This window comes from Emys orbicularis, chromosome 18, assembly GCF_028017835.1.
Source record: "Emys orbicularis isolate rEmyOrb1 chromosome 18, rEmyOrb1.hap1, whole genome shotgun sequence".
Classification (NCBI taxonomy): domain Eukaryota; kingdom Metazoa; phylum Chordata; order Testudines; family Emydidae; genus Emys; species Emys orbicularis.
The window spans coordinates 6,134,198-6,161,826 of record NC_088700.1 but is presented as its reverse complement, the minus strand read 5'-3'; the positions used below and the strand labels follow the sequence as shown (position 1 = coordinate 6,161,826).

At 36.8% G+C, this 27,629-nt stretch overlaps 1 protein-coding gene across 2 annotated transcripts in view; it reads left to right on the top strand.

Moving 5' to 3' along the window:
• The window catches only part of CAMSAP1 (calmodulin regulated spectrin associated protein 1), a 42,861-nt gene that overhangs the window by 12,291 nt on the left and 2,941 nt on the right, over positions 1-27,629 (top strand). The window contains exons 2-16 of one of the 2 annotated variants that reach the window (XM_065418790.1): positions 1,732-1,994; positions 2,201-2,362; positions 4,239-4,319; positions 5,324-5,356; positions 10,384-10,525; positions 12,271-12,410; positions 12,497-12,593; positions 15,750-15,927; positions 18,292-18,383; positions 19,806-19,890; positions 20,295-22,731; positions 25,761-25,897; positions 26,008-26,216; positions 26,296-26,398; positions 26,735-26,850. In XM_065418790.1, the coding sequence (XP_065274862.1) occupies positions 1,732-1,994; positions 2,201-2,362; positions 4,239-4,319; positions 5,324-5,356; positions 10,384-10,525; positions 12,271-12,410; positions 12,497-12,593; positions 15,750-15,927; positions 18,292-18,383; positions 19,806-19,890; positions 20,295-22,731; positions 25,761-25,897; positions 26,008-26,216; positions 26,296-26,398; positions 26,735-26,850 (4,275 nt within the window). The remainder of the gene's footprint in view (positions 1-1,731; positions 1,995-2,200; positions 2,363-4,238; positions 4,320-5,323; positions 5,357-10,383; positions 10,526-12,270; positions 12,411-12,496; positions 12,594-15,749; positions 15,928-18,291; positions 18,384-19,805; positions 19,891-20,294; positions 22,732-25,760; positions 25,898-26,007; positions 26,217-26,295; positions 26,399-26,734; positions 26,851-27,629) is intronic. The other variant, XM_065418791.1, reaches the window with a different exon arrangement.

The following is a 27,629-nucleotide window of genomic DNA, read 5'->3' as shown; positions in this document are numbered from 1 at the left end:
TCTGGCAGAGTTTAAAACCTCTTCCTACTATAAATCTGTAAATTAAAGGATGGATGCTAAAAGGAAGCTGTCAAGAAGATTGAAACAAAAACTTAATGTTAGTACTGGTACGTTAGTTGTCCTAGGTGAGCAAATGCATTCTGAGCTATTGGAAAAAACAAACAAACTTGACTTGCAGTTACAGAGTTTTAGGAATGTAACTGAATAAGAAGTTGTTAAATCTGATCACTTTTAATATAAGAATTATCTAGCTTTTGACTTCATTTTTCAGAGGGTCTTTAAGAACTATGTGATATGAAAAGCTAATAGAAATTTAATATTTTCCACTTTTTTAATGGGGCAGTTATTAAACCACTTTAAAAAAAAAAAAAAAAGGCGGAGTCAGTCCCGCCGTCGGAGCAAAAAAAAAAAAAAAAATCCGCTGCCGGCGGATATCGGGACAAATTGTGTCCCGACCAAAGATTGGTCGGGACGCGGGACAAACCCTGAAATATCGGGACGGTCCCGATATTATCGGGACATCTGGTCACCCTAGTCTATACTAGCACTGCTACTGTGGAGCTGCACTGATAGTAGCAAATGTAGGAATTTTAAGGGAAAAAATCCTACTGTAGACAAGGCTGAAGTCTCCTGCATTCATAATTTAAAATGTATGTAAATTACTGTGCTCGGGGTCCGGTGTTCAAGTTTATAAAAACATTAAGATGTCAGATGTGAAAACTGTGTTGCTTCATGCTGAAGGCAATGAGGTGATTATTGGAAATCCCAGTTAAATAGCTTTTCCTTCATATATTTGCACTTAAATAAAAAGGGCTTCAAGAGTAGTATTCATTATGTTGAAAAAAAGTTGTTGTTGTTTTTTTTTAAAGTACCAAAACTAAGATTAATCAATTTTGTAAACAATATATAAAGCAGCTGAGATTTTTTTTTTTTATCAGATTCTGGGCTTTCTTGGTAACTGGTGCTATTTAAGCTTTATGTATGTTTCCCGTCACATAAGCCTTAATCCTGGGGTAAACATTTTTTCAGCCTCCTTTTTCATGTGGTTGTGTTCATCCAACCCCTCTTAATAATTGAGCACTAAATAATTTAAAATACAGTGGAAACATCTTTACTACGAGCAGATGCTTGTGGATGCTGTTTGAATTAACCTACAGTTTTGTTTTGAAACAGTGTATTTTGTACATCTGCGATAAACTGCATCTATAGCCTGGATGCTCTGAATAAATGGTTAACAATATTACTCTTAATTTTAATTGTAAATCTCTCATGCACTACCCACCACGTACATAGCCCTTGATTCAGAAGAACCTTCCTGTTCAGGGAAGCACTTAAACGTGTTTAAGTCTAAATTAAATCAGTGGGACTTAAATATGTGCTTAGGTGCTTTCCTGAATTGAGGCCCTTGTGATTTAAGAGAGAGAAGTAGAAGTGCATTGGTTTTTAATGTAACAGTATTGTGTATAGAAGGAGGGAATGATGTATGTTGCTACTTTAATCAAGCGCATGCTGTTAAATATAATTGAAAACAATTCGGTATATAAAACTACAGACTTCATTTTATTTCTCATTCAGTATTTTTCTTTTTGGTTGCAAATTGAACCACCCAGTTTGTTTTTAATGTAGATCTGTTTTCTCTCTTTCTCATGTTAGTTTTGAATTCAGGTGCAAAGTTTTCACTTTTGCTTACAACTGAATCCACTTGTTTGAGACGCTTCCTCTTTGTTTCAGATAATATCCCAGAAGAGCTGAAGGACCCATTTTACATAGACCAGTATGAGCAAGAACATATTAAACCACCTGTCATCAAGCTGTTGCTGTCCAGCGAGCTGTACTGTCGTGTCTGTAGCCTCATTCTCAAAGGGGATCAGGTGGCTGCTCTGCAGAGACACCAGTCAGTGATTCAGGCTCTGTCTCGGAAAGGGATTTACGTCATGGAGAGCGATGATGCCCCTGTTTCTGAATCTGATCTCGCCTGTGCACCAATCAAAATGGTTAGCTTAAAGTTCAGAGATGGATTTAATCATTAAATCTCACCCTTGACTTTGGGGATAGATAATGGAGTAAAGAGCTTTCCACCTCTAGGTCGCTAGTCTCAGCACTTTTTCATGCAAATATATTGTAAATACAGTTAGAATATGTAAAGGTGTTTATTTCTTGATGGATGTTTGACTGCAAATACTTTTGGTTTGCTCCTTAGAGTTCTCATATGGCAATGATTGATGCTCTAATGATGGCATACACTGTAGAAATGATCAGCATTGAAAAGGTGGTTGCTAGTGTCAAACGTTTTTCTACGTTCAGTGCCTCAAAAGAACTACCCTATGATCTGGAAGATGCAATGGTTTTCTGGATTAATAAGGTAAAACTGATATTTAGAAAAGATTGCTTACTTCTAGAAAATTGTAACTTCTAAAACTGATTGTTAAAAAGGGCTTGATCAGTGCTTTCTTCATGTTTTGTTGGGCTTCCATTGCCTCATGCCCTCTTCTGATATGGAAGAAAACTATTTATTTTGAATTACTTTAGAATGTCTTGGCTCTGCACAGTGGCAGTGAGCCAACCACCTGTATTCCTGGAGTTATACCAATAGTAGTTATTGCTTCCTTTTTGTGCACCTGCAGCTTTTTTAGATTTCTTCCTTCTTGGCTTCCTCATCCCCCTCCAAATGCAAATCAATGTTTGCCAAGAGGAAAAGGAGAAGACTAGTAGGGGAAATACATTTCCTTTTTTTCTTAATGGCACAATGGTAGATTTTGTTATCTTTTCAATATAAATCAAATTAGAAGATACTGCAGTTGGTCTGTTTCCACCTAAGCTACTTGACAACTGTCTTTCAGGCACACTGTAGGAAAAAATATTTTTTTTAAAACATTTGTGTTTTAAAATTGTAAATGGAGGTTGAACCAATATTTATTATCAGGTTAGAATCTGCCAAATAGGAGTTGGAAATAAAATTGATTGTAGATACTAACATGCCAGATGATTTTTAGTAGTGGAAACTGTTGCTATTAAAAATACTGCTAATTAAAGATGCAATTTTTAAAAGTGTTAGGAGAGAGGGGTTTGGAAGAGATGGCCTATGTTGGTTTAATTTTTAAACCTGGAAGTAGTATATGCAATGTAAAAATAAAAATTACTTTTCTAAAGGGAATCAAGTAACTTTGTGATATCATTTGTTTGGTACATGAGGAAAGCATATTGTTTCATGTTCACTAGCCAGATAGATTTGATTTTGAATATATTCTACTTTAACCACATATGAAACTTTTCAGAGGCTATCAGTTTAGAGTTTATACATGAAACCCTTGAGCAGTAGTATTACTGTTTCCTTTACATTCCACACTTCTTCCTCCCACAGATTTTAGTGCAGTACTATAAATCTTGTATTGGATAGAAAGTTAATAGTAAATCTGTCTAGGATTTTTTTTTAAATAAAAACAAATTTTCAAGAAATCAGGAAGCTGGTCTACATAATAACTTCTCAAATTTTTTTATTTGCACAAAACTTTTATTGAAAAGTAACTTCTCGGGTTATTAATCCACAGATTGTTCTAATAACTTTTGCATTCTGTCAGAATTGTGCTCTGTTGCCAATGGGTAAGAAGTTCAGCTATACAGAGGAGTGGGAAGAGACCATTATTTAAGAGATTTGGGAACTATTCATTGAACTAACTGGTCCCTGCTTTTGTTCTTCAACAGCTTGTCTGTCTGTGGCTGCACTGAAACTATTTAAAGAAAGTCAGTTTCTACAGTGTCAATTTTATAGTACAGGCAACCCCAACACAACTAGAGGAGAATAGACTCCTTTATTGTGTAACAGTGGTATACACAATGAAAGCTGAAAGTTAATTGAATTATTGTAGTTTATATTGTAGAAACATGCCTGTCTCTTGCAGGAGAACTAAGAATGTAAATTTACGCTTGCAGCACTTTCACTTCTAAGTATTTATTTTAAATACATTTTGAACATTTTTTGGAAGAAATTACTGTGTTATGGCTATATTACTAATTAAGCAATTGTATTTGCAAAGCGGTACCTTATGTTGCTTCAGGTTTACCAGTATCAGTGGAATGTCAGTTGAATGTAGAAGCAGAGTTAAAAAAACCAAAATCATGAGTATTATGAGTCATATTTCTACAATGGTGGGAAATAAAGATTGATCATTATGTTAAGTGATGACTTCTGGAAATTGGTATGCCATTGCATTTTTATTATCTTTTCCCTACTATTTTAGGTGAACCTTAAAATGAGAGAGATAACAGAGAAAGAGGTCAAATTAAAACAGCAATTACTAGAAAGCCCAGGTCACCAAAAGGTAAAATATATTTAATTTTCTTAGTAGCTGAATTATGAACATTGTCAGTTAAAACTGAAATCATGCTGTGGAATCAGATATAAATGAGTTTCAGTACTTTTTTAAATAAAATTGATATGAGGCATCCTCCCCAGTGAAATTCATTTGAGATTTTGTGTATACAATTTGTTTTCTGTTTATCTGCAATGCCCTTACTTCCCTTTAATCCCGTTAATGCCTTTTGACTTACCTTTTTAAGTTTTGGTTAGTATTGAAATAGCTTCTTCAACCTTTGAATGCTATGTTTTTGGTAAATACAGTTCAATTTCAATACCACAAAACATACAGCATATGTTTTGAAGTCCTTTCAGGCACAGATTCTTTGTGTATAAAAAGACTATAGCAAGGAGGTTAAATTCAGGAGGTTAATCTAACTCTAATAAGTATGTTCTAAGCATTTGAATGGTATATCTGTGTGTGTGCAGTTTTTACCCTATTCCTCCTTAACTTATGTTACAATGCACTATTGTTGCAAAGATATAGTACACTTTCATTACTGGAGAATGTAAAATGGATTTTCCTCAGATATAAATAAATATAATACTGATATATTGAGATTATGTCTTAATGAAGCCTAAAAAATAGCTTTCTTATGCTTATCCCTCAAATTGGCACTGTTGAGTGATTGTAATACGCATAAATGAGGCAAAGATGTTTTACTTTCCATATTGAGGAAGAGTTACTATTTTTTCAGATCCTTTGACACAGAATAATATGCTTCAATTTTAAAGGTTTATGTGCTGTTTTTACTTTACAAGTGGTCTTGAGGATCCTGCTAACAATTTGGCTATCAGTTGAACATCTTGGATTTCACTGTAATACTTTAAAACTGATCTTTTGGACTAAAATCCCTCTAAAATATGAAAGTGTTTGTTGCTTAAGTGCATTTAAGTATTACTGTGTATAACTTGCTCTGCTGATGTTCCTCTCCTATTCCTACATTCCTTTCCTTGCTTCCTGAGCAGTCTCCTTCCAAATGGTATTGGAAATTAGTACCTGTAAGTGAACTACTTTTACACCAGTTGTCTTCCACAAAACCATTGCTTTTAAACTTTTTCAAAGTACTTGCTTCCATTAAAATGCTCATTAGACAAAAAAGTTAAACCTTTCTAGTTAAGGTTTTTGGAAATAAAGTTTAGTTTCCATAACATGATTTTACATATTGTACATACAGCATAATCATCACTATGCAGTATTTTAGAACTTCAGACTTGTGTTAGAAATACAATAGTGAGGGATGGGGTGAAATAAGATTACAGTAAGAGAAAATTAGAAGTGGCAGGAATTGTGCTTTTTGCTCAAGGTAGACAATTATTTATTACAGCACTAAGGTGATATAAAAACTGGTCAGTTTAAATTTAATAGGTACTTAAGTTTTGTAGTAATTCATTAGATGCATTTCTTGCACTCCCTTTTATATAACACTTTGCAGCTACAACTTTGCTAAAAAAAATTCAAACTATTTATTAACTTTCTGTTTATTTTAACAATAACACCCTTAGACTCCTAACCCAGTTAATAGAAGGCTTGAGCCTTCCCTTGCCGGTGTCTACTCCGTTGGTAACCCAGCAAATGTCAGACACCATTGTCCAGTGAGGTGAGTTAGAAGACATGATGGTAAAACACTTGAACACTAAGTTACTGCAGCTGGTGGAAGTGCATCCTTGGTGATTTAATGAAAGTAGAGGCAACATACTAGGGAGAAACATAATTAACATATTTTTAGGCCTGATCCAGGGAAACTTTCCTTCCACCTGTTGGCAGAAGTGCCTACATGAAAAATGAGGTTTTTTTAATGGAATTGAACTTATATTGTACAAACCTACTTGCTTTTGGCTGGGGTAGCAAGCTATATGAATAGGCCCCTACCAAATTCACGGCCATGAAAAACGCATCACAGACTGTGAAATCTGGTCTTTCTCCATAAAATCTGGTGTTTTTGTGTGCTCTTACCCTATACTACACAGATTTTACAGGGGAGACCAGCGTTTCTCAAATTGGGGGTCCTGACCCAAAAGAGAGTTGCAGGGGGTCACAAGGTTATTTTACGGGGGTCATAGTATTACCACCCTGACTTCTGCACTGCCTTCAGATCTGGGTGGTCAGAGAGCAGTGGCTGTTGGCTGGGCACCCAGCTCTGAAGGCAGTACCCTGCCAGCAGCAGCATAGAAGTAAGGGTGGCAATACCATACCATGTCATCCTTCCTTCTGCGCTGCTGCCTTCAGAGCTGGGTGGCTGGAGAGTAGCAGCTGCTGACTGAGGGCCCAGCTCTGCAGGCAGCAGACAGGTGGCAATATAATATCATATGCCATCCTTACTTCTGCATTGCTGACTTCAGAGTTGGGCTCTCCAGCTGTACAACTCTGAAGACTGTGCCACCGCCAGCAGCAGCACAGAAGTAAGGGTAGCCATACCGCAACCTCTCCACAATAACCTTGCAAACAAGCCCTCCCCCCCCAACTGCTTTTTGGGTCAGGACCCCTACAATTACGACACTGTGACATTTCAGATTTAAATAGCTGAAATCATGAAATTTATGATTTTTAAAATCCTGTGACCATAAATTGACAAAAATGGACCGTTAATTTGGTAGGGCCCTATATATAAACTTTCTGTGTTCTCCTGTTCCTCAGTTCCTCCTTGGCTGTGATATCCCTTCCCTGTCTCTTACAGTATTTGCTTTGTTGTTCATCATTTTCATCATCTTGGGAGGATGGGAACCATCATCTTGGTTGTAAACTGGAAAGAGCACCAAATTTGGGAGGGGAGGGCACAGTAAATGCAGTTGCTCATCCCTCAGCTATTCCTGTGTTTCTGCAAAGAACTGCTGGTTTGCTCAGTCCCACACACACCGTTCCCACCTTTTATTTATTTGAGCCAAATATGAGGTCCAAATTAAATTATTTAAATATCTGAAATAAAGGAGTATGTCATAGGGTGGTCAAATCTGTACTTTTACCCCATACCCATGACTTGTCTGTCTGTACCACAAGTGACACTGTAGTCAGGTGTTTACCTAGTGCTTCATACCCAGACTAAAACAAAGGTACTTCACACTAATTGCTCTCTTTGTTTTGAAGTGGCCTGAAAAGTAAATTAATTTGAAAAATCCTAAAACAGGAAAAAGTATGAAACTTTTAAAACCTAGTGCTGATCATGTCTATAGACGATCCTTAGCTTGCCCTGAACCTAAATAATGTGTCCAGAAGACTTTTTGAGCTGTATTCTCTGGTCTTGACCAGAAGTGTTTGATGCAGGTCCAAAGGGATGCACTAAGGTGGCTGTAGGTTGTCTTTGCCCCTTCCCAATCCGCAGTCTGCCAGGCTAGTTGCTGACAAATTAGAATGGCCTTTAGGATCAGCTGGATGCAGGGATAGGTGACATAGGAGCAGCAGTGGCAACCCTGAATTCCCATACACTGTGGGAATTCTCCAATGGCTGGATATGCTGCTTTTAGTGTTGCTTTATGCTACCAGACTTCATAAAACAGGCGGATTTCATAGGAGAGTTAGGGGCTCCCATTTTTTCTGCCATAATGATGTTGCAGTCACCAAAAAATAGATCGAAAAACCCATTTCAATGAATTATTTTATATATATTTTCATTTTAGGGTATAATATTTCATGCTTAATATCAATCCAAATGCGTGTTTAAATTTGATTGTGCTTATCTGAGATCCATGCTCTGTTCTGCTTCAAGAGAGCAGTCAAAATAACTATTTATATTCTATTAATACCTAAAGGCACCAGCTGAGGTTGGGGCCCTATTGTGCAAGGCATTGTACAAACACATAGGAAGGAACAATTCCTGCCCAAAGAACTTGCAGTTTAAATAGTCACGACACGCAGAAGGTGTGAGAGGAAATAGGCACAGAGAATGGAAGTGACTCGCCCAAAGTTTCAAAGCAAGTCATTGGCAGAGTGAGGAATAGAATCTCCTTGACTCCCAGTCCAGTGCTCTGTAGACCTCCCTGGACTGTGTGTCCTCCATTATGTCACTTTCAATGCTTTAATTTTATAACAGGGATACTCCACTTTATGCTGAAATTAAACAGTCATTTCAGCACAGAAGACGCAGGTTTAAGAGAATAATGGATTGAAAATAATGATTTAGAATGGAATGGATCGTTCAGACCCTTTTCTTGTTGTGGATGTAATGTCTTTCTCTCCAGTAAAGGAGATGAGGGAGCCTATAGTTTGGAGTGCTAAGGATTGCTAATGACTGGCTCAAATTTAATTTAAAAAAAAAATTGGCACTATATTTAAAATGGTTATAAAAGTTTTTCATTTTAGTAATCTTAGGTTTAAAGAGAAATCTTTGAAGTTCATCTTTAAACTACTTCACTCTACTGAACAACATGTAAATAATACACTTTTTAAACTAACCAGATCACCTTAGTATAGGTACTCATTTTATTTGATTTAGCAACCACATTTCCAGTGCATAATGGATTTGATTGTTTCATGACTGATTAATCACCATCATATATCTTACTATTTCTTTTTGTGTAAGCCTGATCTGATGCATGCCCTATCGCACTGCATGCTGGAACCAGTGGAGTATGCGCGTGTGGTACAGTATGATTAACATTACATTACATATGTATGGAAAGCTCCAGGCTGGGGAAAAAAATAAATCTGCACCTGGTAAAGAAAACAAATGTTCTACCAAAAAAATTAAGATGGCTTTGCCTACAGTGTAGCAAATATTGTTTACCTGTCTTCATACCATATAGATATTATTTAACAGACTGAAAGAGCTACATATCTTTTGCAATGGAAACTTAAAGCTAAACTTTATGTATTATATAACATAACTTGAAATATGCTGTCACCTAGTTAATTTACTTTTTAATTTATTGAGTGACCTTTGTTCCATTGAACAGACTTTTTCTCAGCCGGTGCCATCCACAAATATATATACATATATATTTATGTAGAACGACACACCTTTCCTGAGCTGTCTTGCAGAATGTATAGTATCATTCAGAAAAAAATGGTTTTTAAAAATAAATGCATTTTATGTGTATATTTAGAGTAGAATATAGTTGCATAGTAGACCAGATTATAGTAGTCAAAATAGTTTCTCAAATGTAGATTTTTTAGGCCCTTCATGTATAAATGAATATTTTCACTCTAAAAAGGATTCCTACTAGGATTCATAGTGTGTACTCATCGTGATGTCATTCCATCAATTAGCTAGAACTTAAACAGCACACTCTTAAACGCTGAGGTATCTTACTAACCAGCATGTGACTTCTTAAGAATATTAACATTAAATAATTTTTAGTTTGGAAAATTGCCTAGCAGCAGTTCCAAATGATTTTACTTTCTGTAGTTAGATGACTTTGAGTAGTCAGCTCCTACTTCCCAAAATCTTTAGGGTGGGGTTTTCAGAAGTGCTCAGTATTGACTTGACTTGCTCATGCTGAAATCTTTGGGAGTTTTGCCATTGACTTCTGTGGCCTCTAACTTTGCTGTCATTCATGAGCACTTTTGAAAATCCCACCCCAATTTGTTTTTCTGCTGCACAAAACTGTATGTTGATGAAATTGCCTATGGTATTCAGTATCCATTCAAGAGAAGTTTGACTCCAATAACTCATTGCCTGTGAAGTCTGGGTTGATATTAGTAGGGGGCACCCTGGCCATGATTAAGTTTTGTATTGGCTTTTCAAGTTTTAAGTGGGTTTGGCCTAGTCATCTTTGTCTTTTGGATTTGATCTGTTGCACTCACACCTCTAAGTGGGTGGAGCTTGATTTAATCTGTTTTTAGTTTCTAAAAATACATAGGTTAGATTTGGTGTTGGGGAGTGCTTCCAAATGTTATGGAAAAATATTAAAAAGTAAGTAAAATAGTAATACTTGACTTCCATTGAGGGAAGAGGCTAACATTCTAAATGATTCACAGTAGATATAACAAATTAAAACTAAAGATGCACCATAAGGTATTTCAGTAATTATGCAGTAAAACATTGCACCTCTTATTAGCATAATACGACTGTCTTGTTGTTGTTTTTTTTTAGGTGCGTTATCGACGAGACCATCTTTCAAGCAGGCAATTACCTTATTTCCCATTACTTGAAGACCTGATGAAGGATGGCAGTGATGGTGCTGCTCTTCTAGCTGTGATACACTATTATTGCCCAGAACAAATGAAGCTAGATGGTATGTGAGCAAACTTTTAAAAATTACTTTAATTAAAAAAATTCCACTAGAAACATAAAAATATATAATTGATATATACAGTTGGTCATTTTTTGTGCTGCGTTGTAGTATTTGTTAAACAAAATATAGCATAACCCAATAATTAATCTGTTGTCCAAAATTAACTTCAAGTCAGGCAAATAGAAATTTTTCATAAAATCAGTATTTGGTGTTTCTAAAACAACATCCTTTTGGTTCATTACTTTGCATCCAAAGGCATTCTGAAGAATATAACTACTGTAGTTCCATATCGAATAAATTCAGATGTACATCTTTCTTTTGTTTTACAGATCTAGGAACATCTGAGAATGTTTGTTTTTGTTAAAAGGAATTATTTTAGTAATTTGGCTTCAAACTTAGTCTCAGGAAAAGGAATAAGTATACAACTGTCCATTTATCTTAAATATTTTTGCCATTCATACATAATTTGATAACATTTAATTTGTATATGTGGAGAAAATTTAATCAGACTTAAAAATATAATTCTTTTGGAAATGTTTCAAAATATACAAATCATAAACTTGCATATCTACCCTGAGATTTATTTTCCAGGTATTGTTTTCCTGTATGATTCATTTTCTTCATTGAATTATACTTATTTCTAAGGTTAACTCCTTTATTAAATTTTCTGCTCTCCTTTATTAAATTTTCACTCAGAATGAGTCTCCATTACCTTGCACTTTGTGGAGTTATTTACATATGTGCAGAATGGCTTAAAATGCCATATGTTCAATTGATTCTTCCATTTGAATACTCCAATTCCTGGAGTTATCTCAATTTTATTCCTTTTTGATCAGTTTGTTCAAAGTAAAGAGTAATATCTTAATAGGTAGTGGCATATAAATACCAAATATTTAAAAACAAGATTTAAAAGCCAGACAGTAGAACATATTCCATTTCTTTAAACTCTAAATAAGTTCTGGAAAGAAAAATAAGGTAAAGATGATGTGATGTAGCTATTTTGTTTAATAATTGTCAAAGTATACACAGTTACTTAACTAACCATTTGTAAAATCTGACTTGATGGCGATGCACTAATCTGACACTCAAATATATAGTTTTTAAATGTTCTTCTGCTTTAGTACAATATCCGGAGTTATGTAGCTTTATAATGGAAGCAATATTTTTTTCTTTGCAATAAAATAGTTTGCTGCTTCAGAACAGCTTTTTATTCAGTTTGGCATGGTTGTGTGTGTTCTGCTTATGTTATGTTATTTTACCATGCCTGTCACTGAGGTTTACAAGCCCTTGTTTGGATGGGTGTTCCAAATTGAATACAAAACCATTTGTTATGCCTATGTATGTTCCTTTCTCCTTTCATGTATATGTGACTTCCTTCATTATGATGGTTGATTTCAATTTAGGGCCAGTTTAGATGCATTACCAAGGATTCCTCAACTTTTCATTCTGGAAACTGTTTTCTTCTTCCAGTTAAATTGGTCTCCAAAGATGATCCATAACCCTGCTATAAGGGTGCTTCAAGTCCATCTGCCTGGTAGATAAATGTCACTACTGGTCCATAGGTATCTTGTCAAGGGGTTCAAGCAGTTTTCTGAATTGGAGTCTCCTATATCCCTGCTCTGAAGCTGAGGGTTCATTTTTTTCCTGCATGTATTGTTTACAGTAGCTATGAAATAGACTGGGAACCCAATATTCAGTTCACCAGGATAGTTTCAATAATCCTTGACTTTTTCTTTCCCCACCAGATATCTGTTTGAAGGAGGTAACCTCAATTGCAGACAGCCTCTATAATATTCAGCTTCTGAGAGAATTCTCAAATGAATATCTAAACAAATGTTTTTACCTTACATTGGAGGACATGCTATATGCTCCTTTAGTTCTGAAGGTAAGACGTAATGGGAAACACATTTTGCTTAAAAATGTAGGTAAGCCACTAGCCTAAACTTTTTTTTATTTTTATTTTTTTTAAAGCCTAATGTTATGGTTTTCATTGCGGAACTATTCTGGTGGTTTGAGAATGTCAAGCCAGACTTTGTACAGCCCAGGGACATTCAAGAAATAAAAGATGGTGAGATATTTTGACTTTTCGGTAAATATTAAGTCTGTATTTTATTTGTTTAAACAAATATAAATTAATTAAAATGCTTTTTACTGTATTGTTCTCTCCATTGATTGATTGCCACCAAAATATTTTGTTCTTTGAAGTTCCTTGAAAACGTTTGTTTAAAAAAAAAAAAAAAATTGCCTTGAGATCCAGCTGTGGATTGAAAGATATGTAATTGTATCATCTGCTGTCATGTTTCACATTCTTTTAAATTGTTCTCTAGCAACTTCCAGTCTATGAAAGGAGAAGGATGTTAATTATTAACAATGAGGAAAAATGTTAAAACTTCATAGGAGCACCATCAAATCAGATACAATGAAGATAAATTGATCACTAAATCACTTATTATGAGTTTACATATAACTTTCTCCAGCTTTTGGGGTTTTTTTGCTTGCTTTTGTTGTAGAAGTGCTAATGGCTCACTTAACTCCTTTTGAAACTTTGGAGGGAGTTAAACTGTAGTAAAAACTTCAAATTTTAAACGGTGCAACAAAATCCTAATGCAGTTTGGCAAACTGCAGTTGAGGATTTATTTCTGTCCTCTTGAGATTTTTTTTTTCAGATGGCAAAGGTGAATTTCTTTCATTCATCATGTCATGGATCCTCTGTAACTGAAGACCTAAAGCCTCACTTCTTTACCAAACTAATCTGAACTTCTGAATTCATCTGTTAGGTCTCTGTCATGTAATCTTCACTTCAGTGGAGTAAGTTGTGACTACTTACACCATCTGCTTATGCCTGCAGAAATGAAGCCAGAGTGCTTGCTTTAGGTCATTTCTTCTGCAGCATTGGAATCTTTTCCATTAAACACCTGTTAAAATCTTGTTCAGATGATTCAGCCCTTTAAAAACAAGTGTAGTAATTCAAAATACTTACAATTATTAAACTATTTTAAAGTGCTGCAATAACAATTGTCTTTTTATATTGGGTTCTAACAGAAGACCTTGATGTAACACATCTTTGCCTTCCATGCTCGATGTATTATTTAATCCACTGCTATGTGGTATAGCTCACAGTGATAGGGACTGTGCTTTCATTCCCCCTGCAGTTTGTTGGGTACAGTATTCACATCTGTTTCTTAATCTGTTGTGCAATGTTCATGTGTACTCTTGAATAAGTGCTACTCTTCATCTTGGAAATGGCTACATTTCAGAAAGAGGTGGAATTATTACTGTATATGAGGAGTGTCAAAAACATGACCCCTTGGGCAAGATCCAGCCCACAAGACATATTGAGATTGTGCAGAATCTCAGCTTTCATTTTAAAACAAAAATAAGTTCTTAGTACTTGGCTGCAGAGAGTATTCCAGATGTGAACAGAATGTAACTGATGTAGTCATGGCGAACTGAATCTGAAAACAGCCTGAAACAGTGTCTCAGAATTGAACTCCCCATCCTCTAGTAATCGGATTGAAGTGTCACCAGTGGTGACATTTAATTGCCAACATAACCATGTCATTCTTGGTAACTTCTTCAGAAGGAATGCGGAAGGAGGTGGTGGGATTGCAGTTTATGGGGATTGGGAACTGGGAGTTGCTTCAGGGAAGGATATGCAGAGAAGAGAACAGAGGAGACTCAAAGACAGGGCAGGGGGTAAGAAACACAAAAGAGAGTAGGGAAACAAAGGTAGGAATAACAGTGGGCCTAAAAAAAAAAAAAAAGCATAGTTTCTGAATGAGTCAGTGCAGCAGTAGGGCACTGAACAAATAATTTAACTTCTTTTACTACATAAAAGCCATATTCTCCCTTTGAGAGAGAGAGAGCATTCTGCTGGGCATAGCATGGCGTATACCAGCCCATGGATTGTAATTAAAACATGGAATTCGATCCTCTCCTCCGAATGAGTTTGACACCCTGGTATACGTGTGTGAGTTTTAAAGCATTTTGGGATGAAATATACTATGTAAATGAAAGGTATTTAATTTAAAATTCTCATTCATCTTCCTATCAGTGGCAGACTTAGATACAGTGCTGACTTGAGTCCCATCTTTATTGAATGTCCCTACAATTCTTCTTTTGTAAGACAGCTTTTTAGCACAAAACCTTGTTCTCAAAAGTGCTGTTTTAAAATAAATTTATAAAGTTTGTCATTAGTAACGTCCACATACAGTAATTAAGGTCGGGTGCAAGTAGTGGAGCGCTACCTTGGTTTTTTATTTTGTTGTACCGTTACCTGAAGTGCTTTAGAATCACGTCACATTATAAAATGCTGCTTCTGAATCTCATAACTTGTTTAAATTAATACTCATGTGGGCTTGTCTTCACTGAAGTATTAACTTCAGGTATAATCAAGTGTTGCTCACAACCCGACTCATGTCCACACAAAAATCTATAGCTTGAGTTAAGTGGTGCTTTAAACTTGAACTAGCTGGCGCATCAGGTGGTATTGGTTGAAGATAGAGTGCTGGTGATGGTCAAGCTAGTAATGCAGTGGGGATGCAGCTTTGGGCTGTTTGAGTTAGCACAGTTCATCAACTGCTAATCAGATCACTCTGTAGCTTGAATGTTTCACAGTGTGGCAGGCCTCACTTGAGCTAACTTGCAGTGAAAATGAGATGAAAAATGTGTAAGGAAATAAAAATTATGGTGAAGTTTTTTATTTATATGCTTAAAACTTAATAGAATAATCTTTTTGCTGAAACTATTGAAATTGATACCAATATTCTCATTCTCAAACTTTATTGCATTAGTCTAAAATTTAGATTTTGTAACCTTCTTTGAGACTCAGAGCATAAAGGAAAATTAAAGTAGGTAACGGTGTATAGTACTATTGCCTCTGAAGACCTGGGTTCAACTTTGCATGCGTCTCATGTACAGTGAGTTAGGTAATTCATCCACAGACAGATATTTTTAATTAAAAATCCACTATTCCAGTTTGCTCTAACTAATCTGAGTTTCATGATTCCTCATCACAGTGTCAGTTTTCATATCTGTTATATATTTGATTATTCTGTATTTTAACTATTCTGAATCATAAATGTTGCAAAAGCTAAAGTGAAATTTAAAGTTTCTCGATGTTTTAATTCTGAGCTTCTGCAGTGAGGCTACGTGATTTTTTTGTACTACTTTCTAGTCTTGTTGTAATTTGAAGTAGTGCTAACACTTATACAAATATGTGCAGCTAAAACAGTGTTGCAGCAGAAGAGCAGTCGTCCACCTGTTCCTATTTCCAATGCAACTAAACGAAGTTTCATGGCTAGTCCGGCTAGTACAAGTCCAGCAGACCTGCAGCCTTCAATTCAGCTACCCCCAGAAGCTTGCAACAGGTATTACCTGCACCCTGAAGAATCTGACTATCTGTAAGTCTGTCTTTCTGTCTCTAGATTCATCGTCTTGCTTCTATTTCCAGTTGGGTAATCTAGGAATTTCTATTACTGCTAAATTATCTGGTTTTGTTATATATGTGAGTTTAAGGTCTTTGCACCCTGTCTCTAAAACGTGCACAATTCTCAAGATTAAGGAAATATTTGACAGTGGTATATGTGATCTTCATAGCATGAGTGAAAAACTCTAATCATGATCACAGTATCACTGTATTAAAAGCTGGACTAATTCTCTGTTAGGCAATTTTTAAAAATGAAAGCTATTCTGGAATGGCAGTATTACTGATAATTTCTTATGAATGACCGTACAGGAAACAAGCAAAACAAAAACCCAAACTGAAATTAGTCCACTGTATGGACAGAAGACGAAAAAGAGAACAGTAAGCAAGAGAAATGTTTGAGGGGAAAAACAGACTAGTTTGGATCTCAGTTCTTATGTTGCTTCTAATGGTTACTGGCAATTCTGGGGTAGAGAAGCCTTTTCCCCTCAAAAATGGTAGCATACCTAGCTGTTCTTCTTCGAGTGTTGGTCCATCCTCATGATTCCTATTCTTTGTAGAGGATGGAAATATGCCTTCTGGTGGACTGCTCTTATGAGAGGTAGTAACATTATTCAGTATGGAGGAGAGTGGACTGAGAGAAGGAACTTACCTATGCTAAAGCCTATGAAGCTATTAGCTAGACCAAGTCAAGGACTACCATCTCGTCACATGATGTTGATCAGGACACAAATAGGGGTGTAAAAATTGCCTTACTGGATCAGACCATTGATTCATTTAGCACACTATCATGCTTCTCAATGACCATACAAGCTGCCAGAAAAAAAGGTGCAAGAACCCTGAACTGGGCAGTTTGCAATAACCTGCCCACAGGGGACATTCCTTCCTAATCTTCTCAGAAGTTGGCTTGTGCCCTGAAGCAAGGGTGTTTATATGCCTTCAAACCTTTGTTTTTAATAATCCTCTCTAATACAGCCATGGATGTTCTGAGTATTCATATAAATGTCCAATCCTTTTATGAATTCTATTAAGGTTTTGGCCTCAATAATATCTTGTGGCAATGAATCCCACAGATTAATTGTTGCGTAAGTTTTTCCTTTTCAGTTTTAAAGTTGCAGCCTTTCAAATTCATCAACATCTTCTCTTTTCATATATTGTGAAAGGGGGTAAATAGGATCACCCAGTTTATCTTCTCTTTATTTTATACATTGACCCCCCCTTTGTTTGTTTCCCCTAAACTAAATGGTCCCAATCTTTTCAGTTTATCTTCGTATGGACACTTTATTTTCTTCTAATAAATTTTATTACTGTCTCTGAACCTTGTTTATTACTACTATATCTCTTTCCAGGGAATATGAAAGGTGGGGGCATACCAATGGCATATTATTTTCAGTATTACTTTCCATTGTAATCCTTATGCAGCCTAATATTTTAACTTTTTTCACAACAGCTGCATGTAAAGCAAAGGGATTCGTTGAACTGTCCACAATGACAAGCAGGTCTTTCCCCTGAGTTGTTAGTTAACTTAGAACCCACTAAGTTGTATGAAAAGTTCAAATTATTATTATTATTTATTATTTTAGAGAGAACTATCCATTAAGAAGTTGAGGTAGCAGAGCTGTGGATGGTAGCACTTTAGGAGCCAGTCTGTTAGTTGATTTTGTCTTTTGATGTAACAACCACAAAAATCTGCTACAGCATGGCATTTTGGTTTTGCCTTGTAACCCTGTAGCTTTCGTGACTACATATATATTATTTTCACATATTCATGACAATATATTTAACTTTGGCACAGATCATATTGCAGATGGTTGCTCCAGTTTAATAGCCTATTCTGGATATGTAAAATCTCTCTAACTGATTTGGGTTAAAACTCTCTAGGTTTCTTTTCTAATATTCTATTCTCTTTCAGATTTAATCATAAGATTAAACTAAAATCTTAACTCTAGGTTACTTTTGATGAGGTGTGTTAAGAATATAAAATTTCTCAATCTTCCCTCGGTCCTCTTTTTCTATTAGTTATACATGGTTTTTGTCTCCAGTGTACTGTTAAATAAGTTACATATTAAGATCACTGCATGTGAATAAGTAAAACATGTCAATTTGATTTCCAGTAGTAGACTGAAATGTATAATACTGTAACTGAAATATTGATTTTAATTTTCCATATTCGCTTAGAATAACTTTCACCAGTTCTTTTATTTAGCGATACGTTTTTGCTTGGCAAGAATGGTAGGGTATCGGCTATCAGGTAACTTTCCTAGTATGTCACTTTTCTTCTACCTCTCTAGAAAAGTATTTCTCATGATAGTGATTAAGTTGTTTTTGTTTTTTTCCTTAGTGGCAAAGGAAGCCCTGCCTTTAGCCCATCCCATCCATTACTGCCTTTGAGACAGAAGCAACAGAAATCACTGCAAGGGGAGGATAGCTCCGGTAAGCCTTCCATCTCAAATCTGTATGACAATGTAAGTGAGCCAAGTAGCCAAGGGCAGTGTTTACCTGGAGGAACTAATATAGCATATTTACAAATATGATGTCAATGTAAGCATTATTACATTCTGAATGAGTTCTCAAACATGATGATATTGATTATTTAGGTAATGTAGAAATCTCCATTTTGGCTGTGGATTTAACTTTAAACATTCTAAATCAGAGGAACTTTAAAGATTTAAACTACTCACCTATAAGCAGATTCGGGGGAAAGGTGAGGAGATGAGTTGCATTTGTTACTATATGTGGTTCATAAGTGAACAATCTAAAATTGAATTAAGCAACAGTCAGTCAATATGCAGTCACTTATGTATCTATTGTGGTCAGGACCGGCTCTACTGTTTTTGCTGCCCCAAGCAGCGCGCCGAATTGCCGCCACGGATGGCGGGGGCAGTCCGTGTGCTGTTAGGGCAACACGCGCGTTTCCGCAGTGGCGGCAATTCTGCGGCAGCTTCTGTCTTCAGCCGGAAGACAGAAGCCGCCAAATTGCCGCCGCCGGCAACTGAACATAGAAGCTGCCGCCGAATTGCCACCGCCGCGGAAACGCGCATGCCGCCCTAATGGCACACGGACTGCCCCTGCGGCGGCAATTCGGCGCACTGCTTGGGGGCAGAAACACATGGACTGCCGCCCCTTGCAGATTGCCGCCCCAAGCACCTGCTTGGAACGCTGGTGCCTGGAGCCGGCCCTGATTGTGGTTAAAGATTGCTTCAGAATTTAATACTGACAATATAAATTTCTTGATATTAAAGGGATTTTTAAGATGTCTTCAGGAAAGATATTGTAAGAGTGCAAAGTATTATCAGTATCATTTGTTTCAAAAGTGAGTGTGCTCCTGAATTAAATGTACAAGAAATGAACACACACAATTTGAGTTTCTGGGCACAAAAAGAAAGCAGCAGCTTATCAGAGGTGTGGAGAACTTTGACAAAAGGGTTAGGAAATAAGATAGGCAATAAAAACAAATTTACTCAAAGTTCCAATGTGTTTTGCATGTCTGTGTATTGAGAATTATTTTAAAAATTGGCTTTATGAAAGGATCATATTCAAGTTTAGCATTTAGAATTAAAGCAAATGCTAAATTACTTGTTTTATAATCTTTGACATTAAAGATTTCTTTATACCTATATTGTCTACAGTCATCCTAAAACACATACATTTGTTGGAGGTTAGCTTTTACTTTTCATATCTATTTTAAATATTGAATTTGCCTTTATTTCTTTTTTCCTTCTTTAGTATACTAAGGTTTCCCTGTTTTATGCTGCCATCTCTTGGTGATGCAGTTTATTGTATTTAATGTTTTAAAATGATAATATAAAAACACCATTTCCAAAGTTTTCAGTAAACATTTAAAAAATATTATAGGTCATCGACATCGTTCTAATTCTTTGACACGAGTTGATGGGCAGCCACGAGGTTCAGTTCTTGCATGGCCAGAGAAAAAACCCAGGTAATTGCTCTGTTTGATGTAAGAATTTTCTTTGTTCAGAAGGGAGGGTTAGATTATATGGCAAGTTGACTGCAGTAGTCTGAATTGTTTGAAGCCAGGCATATTTAGGATATTTAACTTTATTTAAACACACTGGCCTACATGTTCAGAGGTGATTTGGGTGCCTCGATCTTTGAGTGACAATTTGAGATGCCTTAAAGGGATGTGATTTTTTTTCAGAAAGTGGCAAACACTGCCCAGCCTCTCAAGGTCAAGGCATCTCAAATTGCCACCTGGTATCACTAGTCACTCTTGATATAGGCCACTCTTCTCAAAATAGAGCACAAATTTGTATATGTTGTTGTCACTGCAGATTTTTTACTTTCGCATCAATAGATTCTTTTTAATGGCTCTGTCTCTTCTAGGCCTCTGTCTCAGCCAACACCATTTGCTCTTCATCATGCCACAAGTAGCGATGTGGACCCTGGATCTGGTGACAGCATTAGCCTGGCTAGATCAATCAGTAAAGACAGCCTAGCTTCAAATATTGTCAATCTAACTCCAAAACACCAGTCTCATCCTTCATCAATTAAAACGAATGGAAAAAGCTTACTGAACAATGTTGAAATTGAGGATGAAGATGAAGAACTTATTGCAATAATCAGATCTGATGAAATACCAGACCGGGGTGACCTCGAACTGAAGAGTGTATCGTCCAGGGCACCTAGCCTGGTTGCAACCGCATGGTCTTCAAAAACACAAAGTGAGGCCATAGAAAGCAAACCAGATAGTTTTTACTTAGAACCTTTAATGCCTGCAGTCCTAAAGCCAGCAAAGGAAAAACAAATGATCAATAAAGAGGATGAGTGTGGCGAGGGGAAACAAAGGGGCTTCATAACAAAAAGGCTAAATGAGGGGCACCTCCCTATGGTCCGTAAAAAAGCAAATAGCAGTCATGGTGATCATGATATCAATAGGACTTTTACTCCAATTTCTAGTTCTGATTTCATGGCAGTTGCAGATCCCTGTACTGCAGATTCAATGACACTCTCCGAGGCAGGATTAGAAGCTCCTAGTCCATTAGCTAGTAGCAGTTTAGATCCTTCATCTCAGGAGCAATCCACTGGAGGATTCTTCCTTCATACTGCCAAAGTTGATGAAGATGTAACAAGCAAAGTCAATGTCAGCTATGTGAAAAGTTCTAACCCACATGTTCCCAGTACCACATGGACTATGATGAGACAAGATTCTGATTCAGATCTCGATGCAGAGGTGGCTGAACAAGATTTGGTGGTAGTAGATGACCATCCAGTAGTCACTAAATACATAGGTGAAGAGGAATCAGCAAAGTTACAAGAGGATATGAAGGTAAAGGAACACGAAGATAAGGATGATGCCAGTGGACGTTCAAGTCCATGTCTGAGTACAATTTCTCAAGTTAGCAGTGTGTCCATGACTAGTGGGAGTGTCAGAATGACTAACTTTGCAGAACGGAAGCTCCAAAGACTTAATAGCTATGAAACAAAGTCCAGTACAAGTAGTTCCCAAAAGACCACACCAGATGGGTCAGAGAGCTGCCCAGCACCATTAACGACTTGGAAACAAAAGCGAGAGCAAAGCCCCACCAGACAAAATAAAGATAATGTCAATCTTTTGGCTTCTGAACTGGTACAGCTCCACATGCAGTTGGAGGAGAAGCGAAGAGCAATAGAAGCTCAAAAGAAAAAAATGGAGGCTCTGTCTGCTAGGCAGCGACTAAAGCTGGGCAAGGCAGCTTTTTTGCATGTTGTTAAAAAAGGGAAAGCTGTCGATGTTCCACAACCACTTAAACCAGAACACTTAGCAAAAGAATACTCTCGGAACAGTGGTGAAGATTTAGATGAAGTTTCTTTGAGTTCAAAGTCTGAGGAATTTCTGGTAAGAGAGGAAGAGAGAGAAGAAATGCTTTATGATTCACAAGAAGTAACAAAAGTGAAAATGCAAGAAAACATAGCTTTTGTTGAGCTACACAAACCAAAAGAATCTGCTGCTATGCATGAAATAGAAAAAAGCAAGATTATTTCTGCTGCTCTTCTAGAAGATAATGGTGCTGAAGTGGTGGATATCAATGAATGTGATCTTTCCATTGAAAAACTAAATGAAACAATCAGTACACTTCAGCAGGCAATATTAAAGATTTCTCACCAGCAAGAACTTCTTATGAAATCTCCAACGGTACCATCACCAAGTACAAGAAATAACTCACAGGACCAAAAGGTAAAACCATCAATTCATTTTGTTGAACCCCTCTCTCCAACTGGAATGAGCAATCTTCGTAAACCACCTCGACTTGGTCAAGGGCGGAGTCCTCGCTCTGGAAAACCAGTTGAACTGAAAGTTGCTAAAGACAGACATCAAAACTCCACACGTATTAAAACCCCAACACAAAGTGTAGAAACCTTACCACATTTAAGACCATTTCCATCTAATAATCCATTCAGGACACCAACAGAAACTGGTTTTGAAAATAGTCCAGATCATGGAAGTGGCTCTCAAGATAAGTTTTTCTTTGATAGCTATAGACGCCATGATGAGAGTAATCAACGGGCATGTGTTCTTTCCACTTCCAAAGATGCAAATATTATCTCTGAAATGAGCAAAGATGTGAATAGCAGCTTAAAAGAAGGATTAAATTCTTCCGATGGCTCAGGAAAAGAAAACGTCCCAGTGGATGAACCACTGAGAAGCAAGGTTAATCTCATAGAAGTAGACCTGTCTGACTTAAAAGCCCCGGATGAAGAAGGAGAAATTGAAAGCCAGGATAGCTCTACGGACATAATTAATGAAGGTGATCAGAAGTCTGGGCTAGGGTTTTTCTTCAAGGTAAGCACAGGAAGTTTTCCGTTTCATATATACGAAGCATCATTAGACATTTGTTTAATATTAGAATCTAGTGTGTATGTTTATTCCTCAAACTCCTTTGGCCCAACTCACCACAGTGTGGATGCACTTTAATGATAAAACTTGAATCTGAAAAGAATTCTTTGTAGAGGAGCGTTCTTTAAACTCATGGGTGAAATCCTGGCCTAATTGAAGTCAATGGCAAAGCTCCTATTGATTTCAATGGCGCCAGGAATTCACCCCATATGTTTTTACTAATATGTTCAAAGGGATTTATTCTCTGTATTCAGAAGATAAATGCAATGGGAAGAATACTTTCATAAAATGTATATGTAATACAAGCAATGTAACTTACTGTTGCTCATTTACCATCCTGCTCCCAAAAGTTGGGATAGGAAAAAAAAAGATTGGCTGGAATACACATTTCACTTTCACTTTGTAGTCATTAGATGGTTTTTCATCATGTGATATATGAAGCTGGATATAATTTCAACAATCTGTTAACTTCATGACTAGATTCCATGCCACTGAAGGCATATTAAACCACCGTTTACTTCTGGTGATTCAGTTTCCAGACATCATCTGATACTCTTCAATTTATATAACTTGAGCCATGGTGGTAGAAATAATGGAAACAATAATTAAATATTTTAAAAGCCTGTTAAAGGGTCTATACCTTCCATATGCATAAACTACATTCTGTTATTTTAAGGTTTGTTGTGGGATACATGAAACTGTCTGAGATGAATAATTAAAAATAACTGTTTTTTGTTAATTTAAACATCCTGTCAAACAAATAATTGGGTTCCCCATGAGATGATTTAAGACTAATCTGTCACCACCATTTTGTCTTGCATCCTGTGAACTCTAAGAAGCATCTTCAAGGTTGCAAAAATACTTCATCTGCAATTTTTGAATTGTTTGACTCTCTATTTGGTGTTCTGAGATAACTGTAGCTTGAAATGTTTACCCGACACCAGGAAGTTGCAAGCATACAAAAGATGGATGTGGTGGTTGGTAGTTCCCGGCAGATATAAACGCATGCATTGGTGAAAAATTTGTGTGACATATGTCCAGCTGCTGGAAAATGAGAATTTTAATATCATCTGACAAACTTCTTGTATCTACCTCCTATTTCCAGCGAGTTGAGGAGGAGAGGGAGCTCTACATCTTTTTCTTGCTTTCTTCCTTGCCCAGGCTGCTGGAAGGAGATGGAAGGTTTCTTTCCTCCATCCACTGGCCGATATTAAGAAAAAAACTTTTTTCTTTATTGGTCTCCTCCATCCTACATTTTCTGGAGGCTTTTTTTTTTTTTTCAAATGTGTGCCTTTTTGAAAACATAAATTCTGTCTTTTGTGTATTGAAATAGTTTCTCTGCTGCTCATCTGTTGAGCTGGACAGGGTATAGAATTATTTGCATAACTGGTTGTAAAAATTTCAGCAAAGCATTTTGGATCAGAATTAGCCTATTCATCAAAATTAAAGCATTTGGCAGGACCATGTCAGTTTTGACAAAATTTTGACAGACCCGTATCTCCAAGGCAGGTTTCAAAACCTGCCTGGTTTCCTGTTAGCTTACCTGCCCAACACGTCAGCAGCCAGGCTGGATTTTCAGGCTCCCAACTCCCTGGCAGCCTAAACTTCTATTCTCCTGGTTCAACAGCTGCCAAAGCTCCCAGGGCTTCCATGACCTTAGGGCATCCCACCACATGGGCCGCCTCAGAGTTGGGGCTGCCAGGGTCCCCAACACTCAGTAGAGGTGTGCAGAGAATGGTAATTTTGTTACATGGAGAATTTAGAAATTTCCAGGTTTTTCTCCAGATCGTTGCAAAACCATATCTTGAAATCCTATGCTAAAGGGAATTACTGTTTTCCAGCCAGCTCTAATTATCTGTATTGTGGTACTGCATAGGAGCCTAGGTCCTGGACCAGGAGCCCGTTGTGTAAGGCACTGTACAAACATATAACAAAAAGATGGTTTTTGCTCCAAGGATATTAAATCTAAGTAATGTACACCTCTACCTCGATATAACGCTGTCCTCAGGAGCCAAAAAATCTTACCGAGTTATAGGTGAAACCGCGTTACATCGAACTTGCTTTGATCCTCTGGAGTGCGCAGCCCCGCCCCCCTGGAGCACTGCTTTACCGCGTTTATATCTGAATTCGTGTTATATCAGGTCGCATTATATCGGGGTAGAGGTGTACTAACAGGCCGCCTTTGTTTCATCACTGGCTCTAGAATGTGTAAGGGGAAGTTGTTAGAGCTGAAGTATATTAATGCTATGATATTTATAGAAGCACTACATATTTTTCAAATGTAATATTCTTTGCAGCTGTTAAAATTTAAAGACGCTACTAGGATATTGTGTGTGCTTGCATTTCTGTATAGTATTATAGTGAGTATCACAAGCATGGCAACTTCACAATGTCTTTTAAATTCTAGTTAAATTAGTTTGAAAGAGAAGCTGTTTAAACTTCAGTGAATTTGACCTTTGCCTTGGTATAGTATAGTTTGGTAGTAATTCACTCCAGTAAATACATTTGTAGAATAGAATTACTGATACAGGATATGCTGGCCAGTGTGAGAATTACACTGCACAGTGTAGTTTGCAGTTTGATCTGTTCCTGCATTATGTTTGTTTGATAATGAAATTATAGAGGACTATGATTGAGGCTGATTCTTCCCCTTGGATCTGCATGAACACTAGATGTGTATTTTCACGAGTTTTTCTTATTGAGCAAAAATGTTGAAAACTACTTATGTAGTGCACAACTTCTTAACTGCTTATATTGTGAAGTCTGGAAAAGTGTAGACTTCACAGGATATTTGGAAACTATTTTACACCAGTAGATTATTGGAATGTAGTTTATACATTCCTCGAGGTACTCGCAGAATAGAAATGAGCTTTTTGAAGTTTTCACTTTGACCTCAAGTATTTGTTGATGTCCAGTTTAATCTCCCTTCTCCTACCTCCAAGCTCTGTATCTTATGTGGAATTTCAATTCTGCAGGATGAACAGAAAGCAGAAGATGAACTAGCAAAAAAGCGCGCAGCATTCCTTTTAAAACAGCAGCGGAAAGCTGAAGAGGCTCGGATCCGAAAACAGCAGCTTGAGGCAGAAGTTGAACAAAAAAGAGACGAAGCCCGGTAAATGTAACATTTACACTGTACTATGGAAAAGAATAATTTTACAACCTATCCCTTTCCTTGAAAAAATGGGAAGTTACTAGATTCTGAAAACCATGTTTGCTTTTCAGTCGCAAAGCTGAAGAGGACCGAATACGTAAAGAGGAAGAGAAGGCCCGAAGAGAACTCATCAAACAAGAATACTTGAGGAAAAAACAGCAGCAAATTTTGGAAGAGCAAGGACTTGGAAAACCCAAATCAAAACCCAAGAAACCTAGGCCAAAATCTGTCCATCGAGAAGAATCATACAGTGATTCAGGAACAAAGTGTTCTTCCACACGTAAGTATTTTTCATTCCCACTTGAGTCTGCAATCTGTTTTAGCAAAATCATATTTCATGCCGTCTTTCTTTCCTATAGCTGATAATCTAAGTAGTGCTCAGTCTGGTTCCAGCCTGTCTTTGGCCTCAGCAGCAACTACTGAACCTGAAAGCATACACTCTGGTGGCACTCCTTCCCAACGGTAAAGACAATTAAAAATAAATCTTATATTATGAAATAGGACTGTGATTAAATGTTGATGATATAATGAATAATTCTTAATTTATTTTATAAAGTTATTAATAGGCATAAAATGGCATATGGATGGGGTTCTTCATCTGTTCTATTTGGATCTATAATACACATTACCTTGTATTCATCTTTTAAAAATAGGGATTATAGAAACTGGCTGTCTTTTGGGAGGGACAGTTATGCTGGAGAAGAATTGCTTTTCTCATTAAGAGAAAATGTCTGGTGAATGTGAAATAATTTATTTAACAAAAAACTCAAACTGGTGATCCCTGCTTTGCTCCAACAGAGTAGAGTCAATGGAATCCTTACCAATATTGAGTAGGAATCCAAGCAGAAACACAGAGAGAGATTGGGAAAATGCGTCAACAGCATCTTCAATTGCTTCAGTGGCCGAGTACACAGGTAAATGCTTCCATTTTAGGGTAATCATTTCTAACTAACAAGTATTAAATAATGCCAAACAAATAAATGTTATGGTGTGATGAGTTCCTGTTTTTGGAAGCTCAGGTGTGTCAGAATGCTTGAAAGTTTCAACAGTGCCAGTGATCTAATTTAAATAGTGAATATTAGATATAGAAAATGCTTCAGATGTGTTTAATTTTAAATGTATTACTTTTTGCTATAATCAGTGCAAAATCCTTCAATATTTGGGGTTGCTGCAATAGGTAGGTAAAGTCAACATCGTTGTGATAAGTTTGGGAGAAATTTTTTGCTAATTTGTTCCATAAACACAATGCTTATAGTCTTGATGGCTACTTGTGAGCTTCCTAGTTGTTAGCTGCTGAGCCAGAATGTTAGTTGCCTGATGTAGTTGCTGAGGGAATGGGGAAAGGATTTAAAGTAGAAAATGGTTGCTTAGAAAGAGGGGGTTCCCCATGAGCCTAAAATTCCCACTAGAACTTTGCCAGCTTCTAGTACAGATTCAGGTACATATGTAGGAATGAGGAACCCCTCTGGGTTTATGCACTGGAAAGAGAATCCATGCATGACTGCGTTGAGCCCTTCAGTACGTACAGAACAAACTTTTATTTAAAGTCACTTTTCACTTAGATTTTTTTAAAATCCCTGATGCTTCCTTAATGAAGTGATATTTTGCATCATAAAAATGTAAGCCATTGTTCCCATCAATTTGAAACTGCGGCTCTTAGCTTTACATATTTATTTAATAGAATTAAAATTTA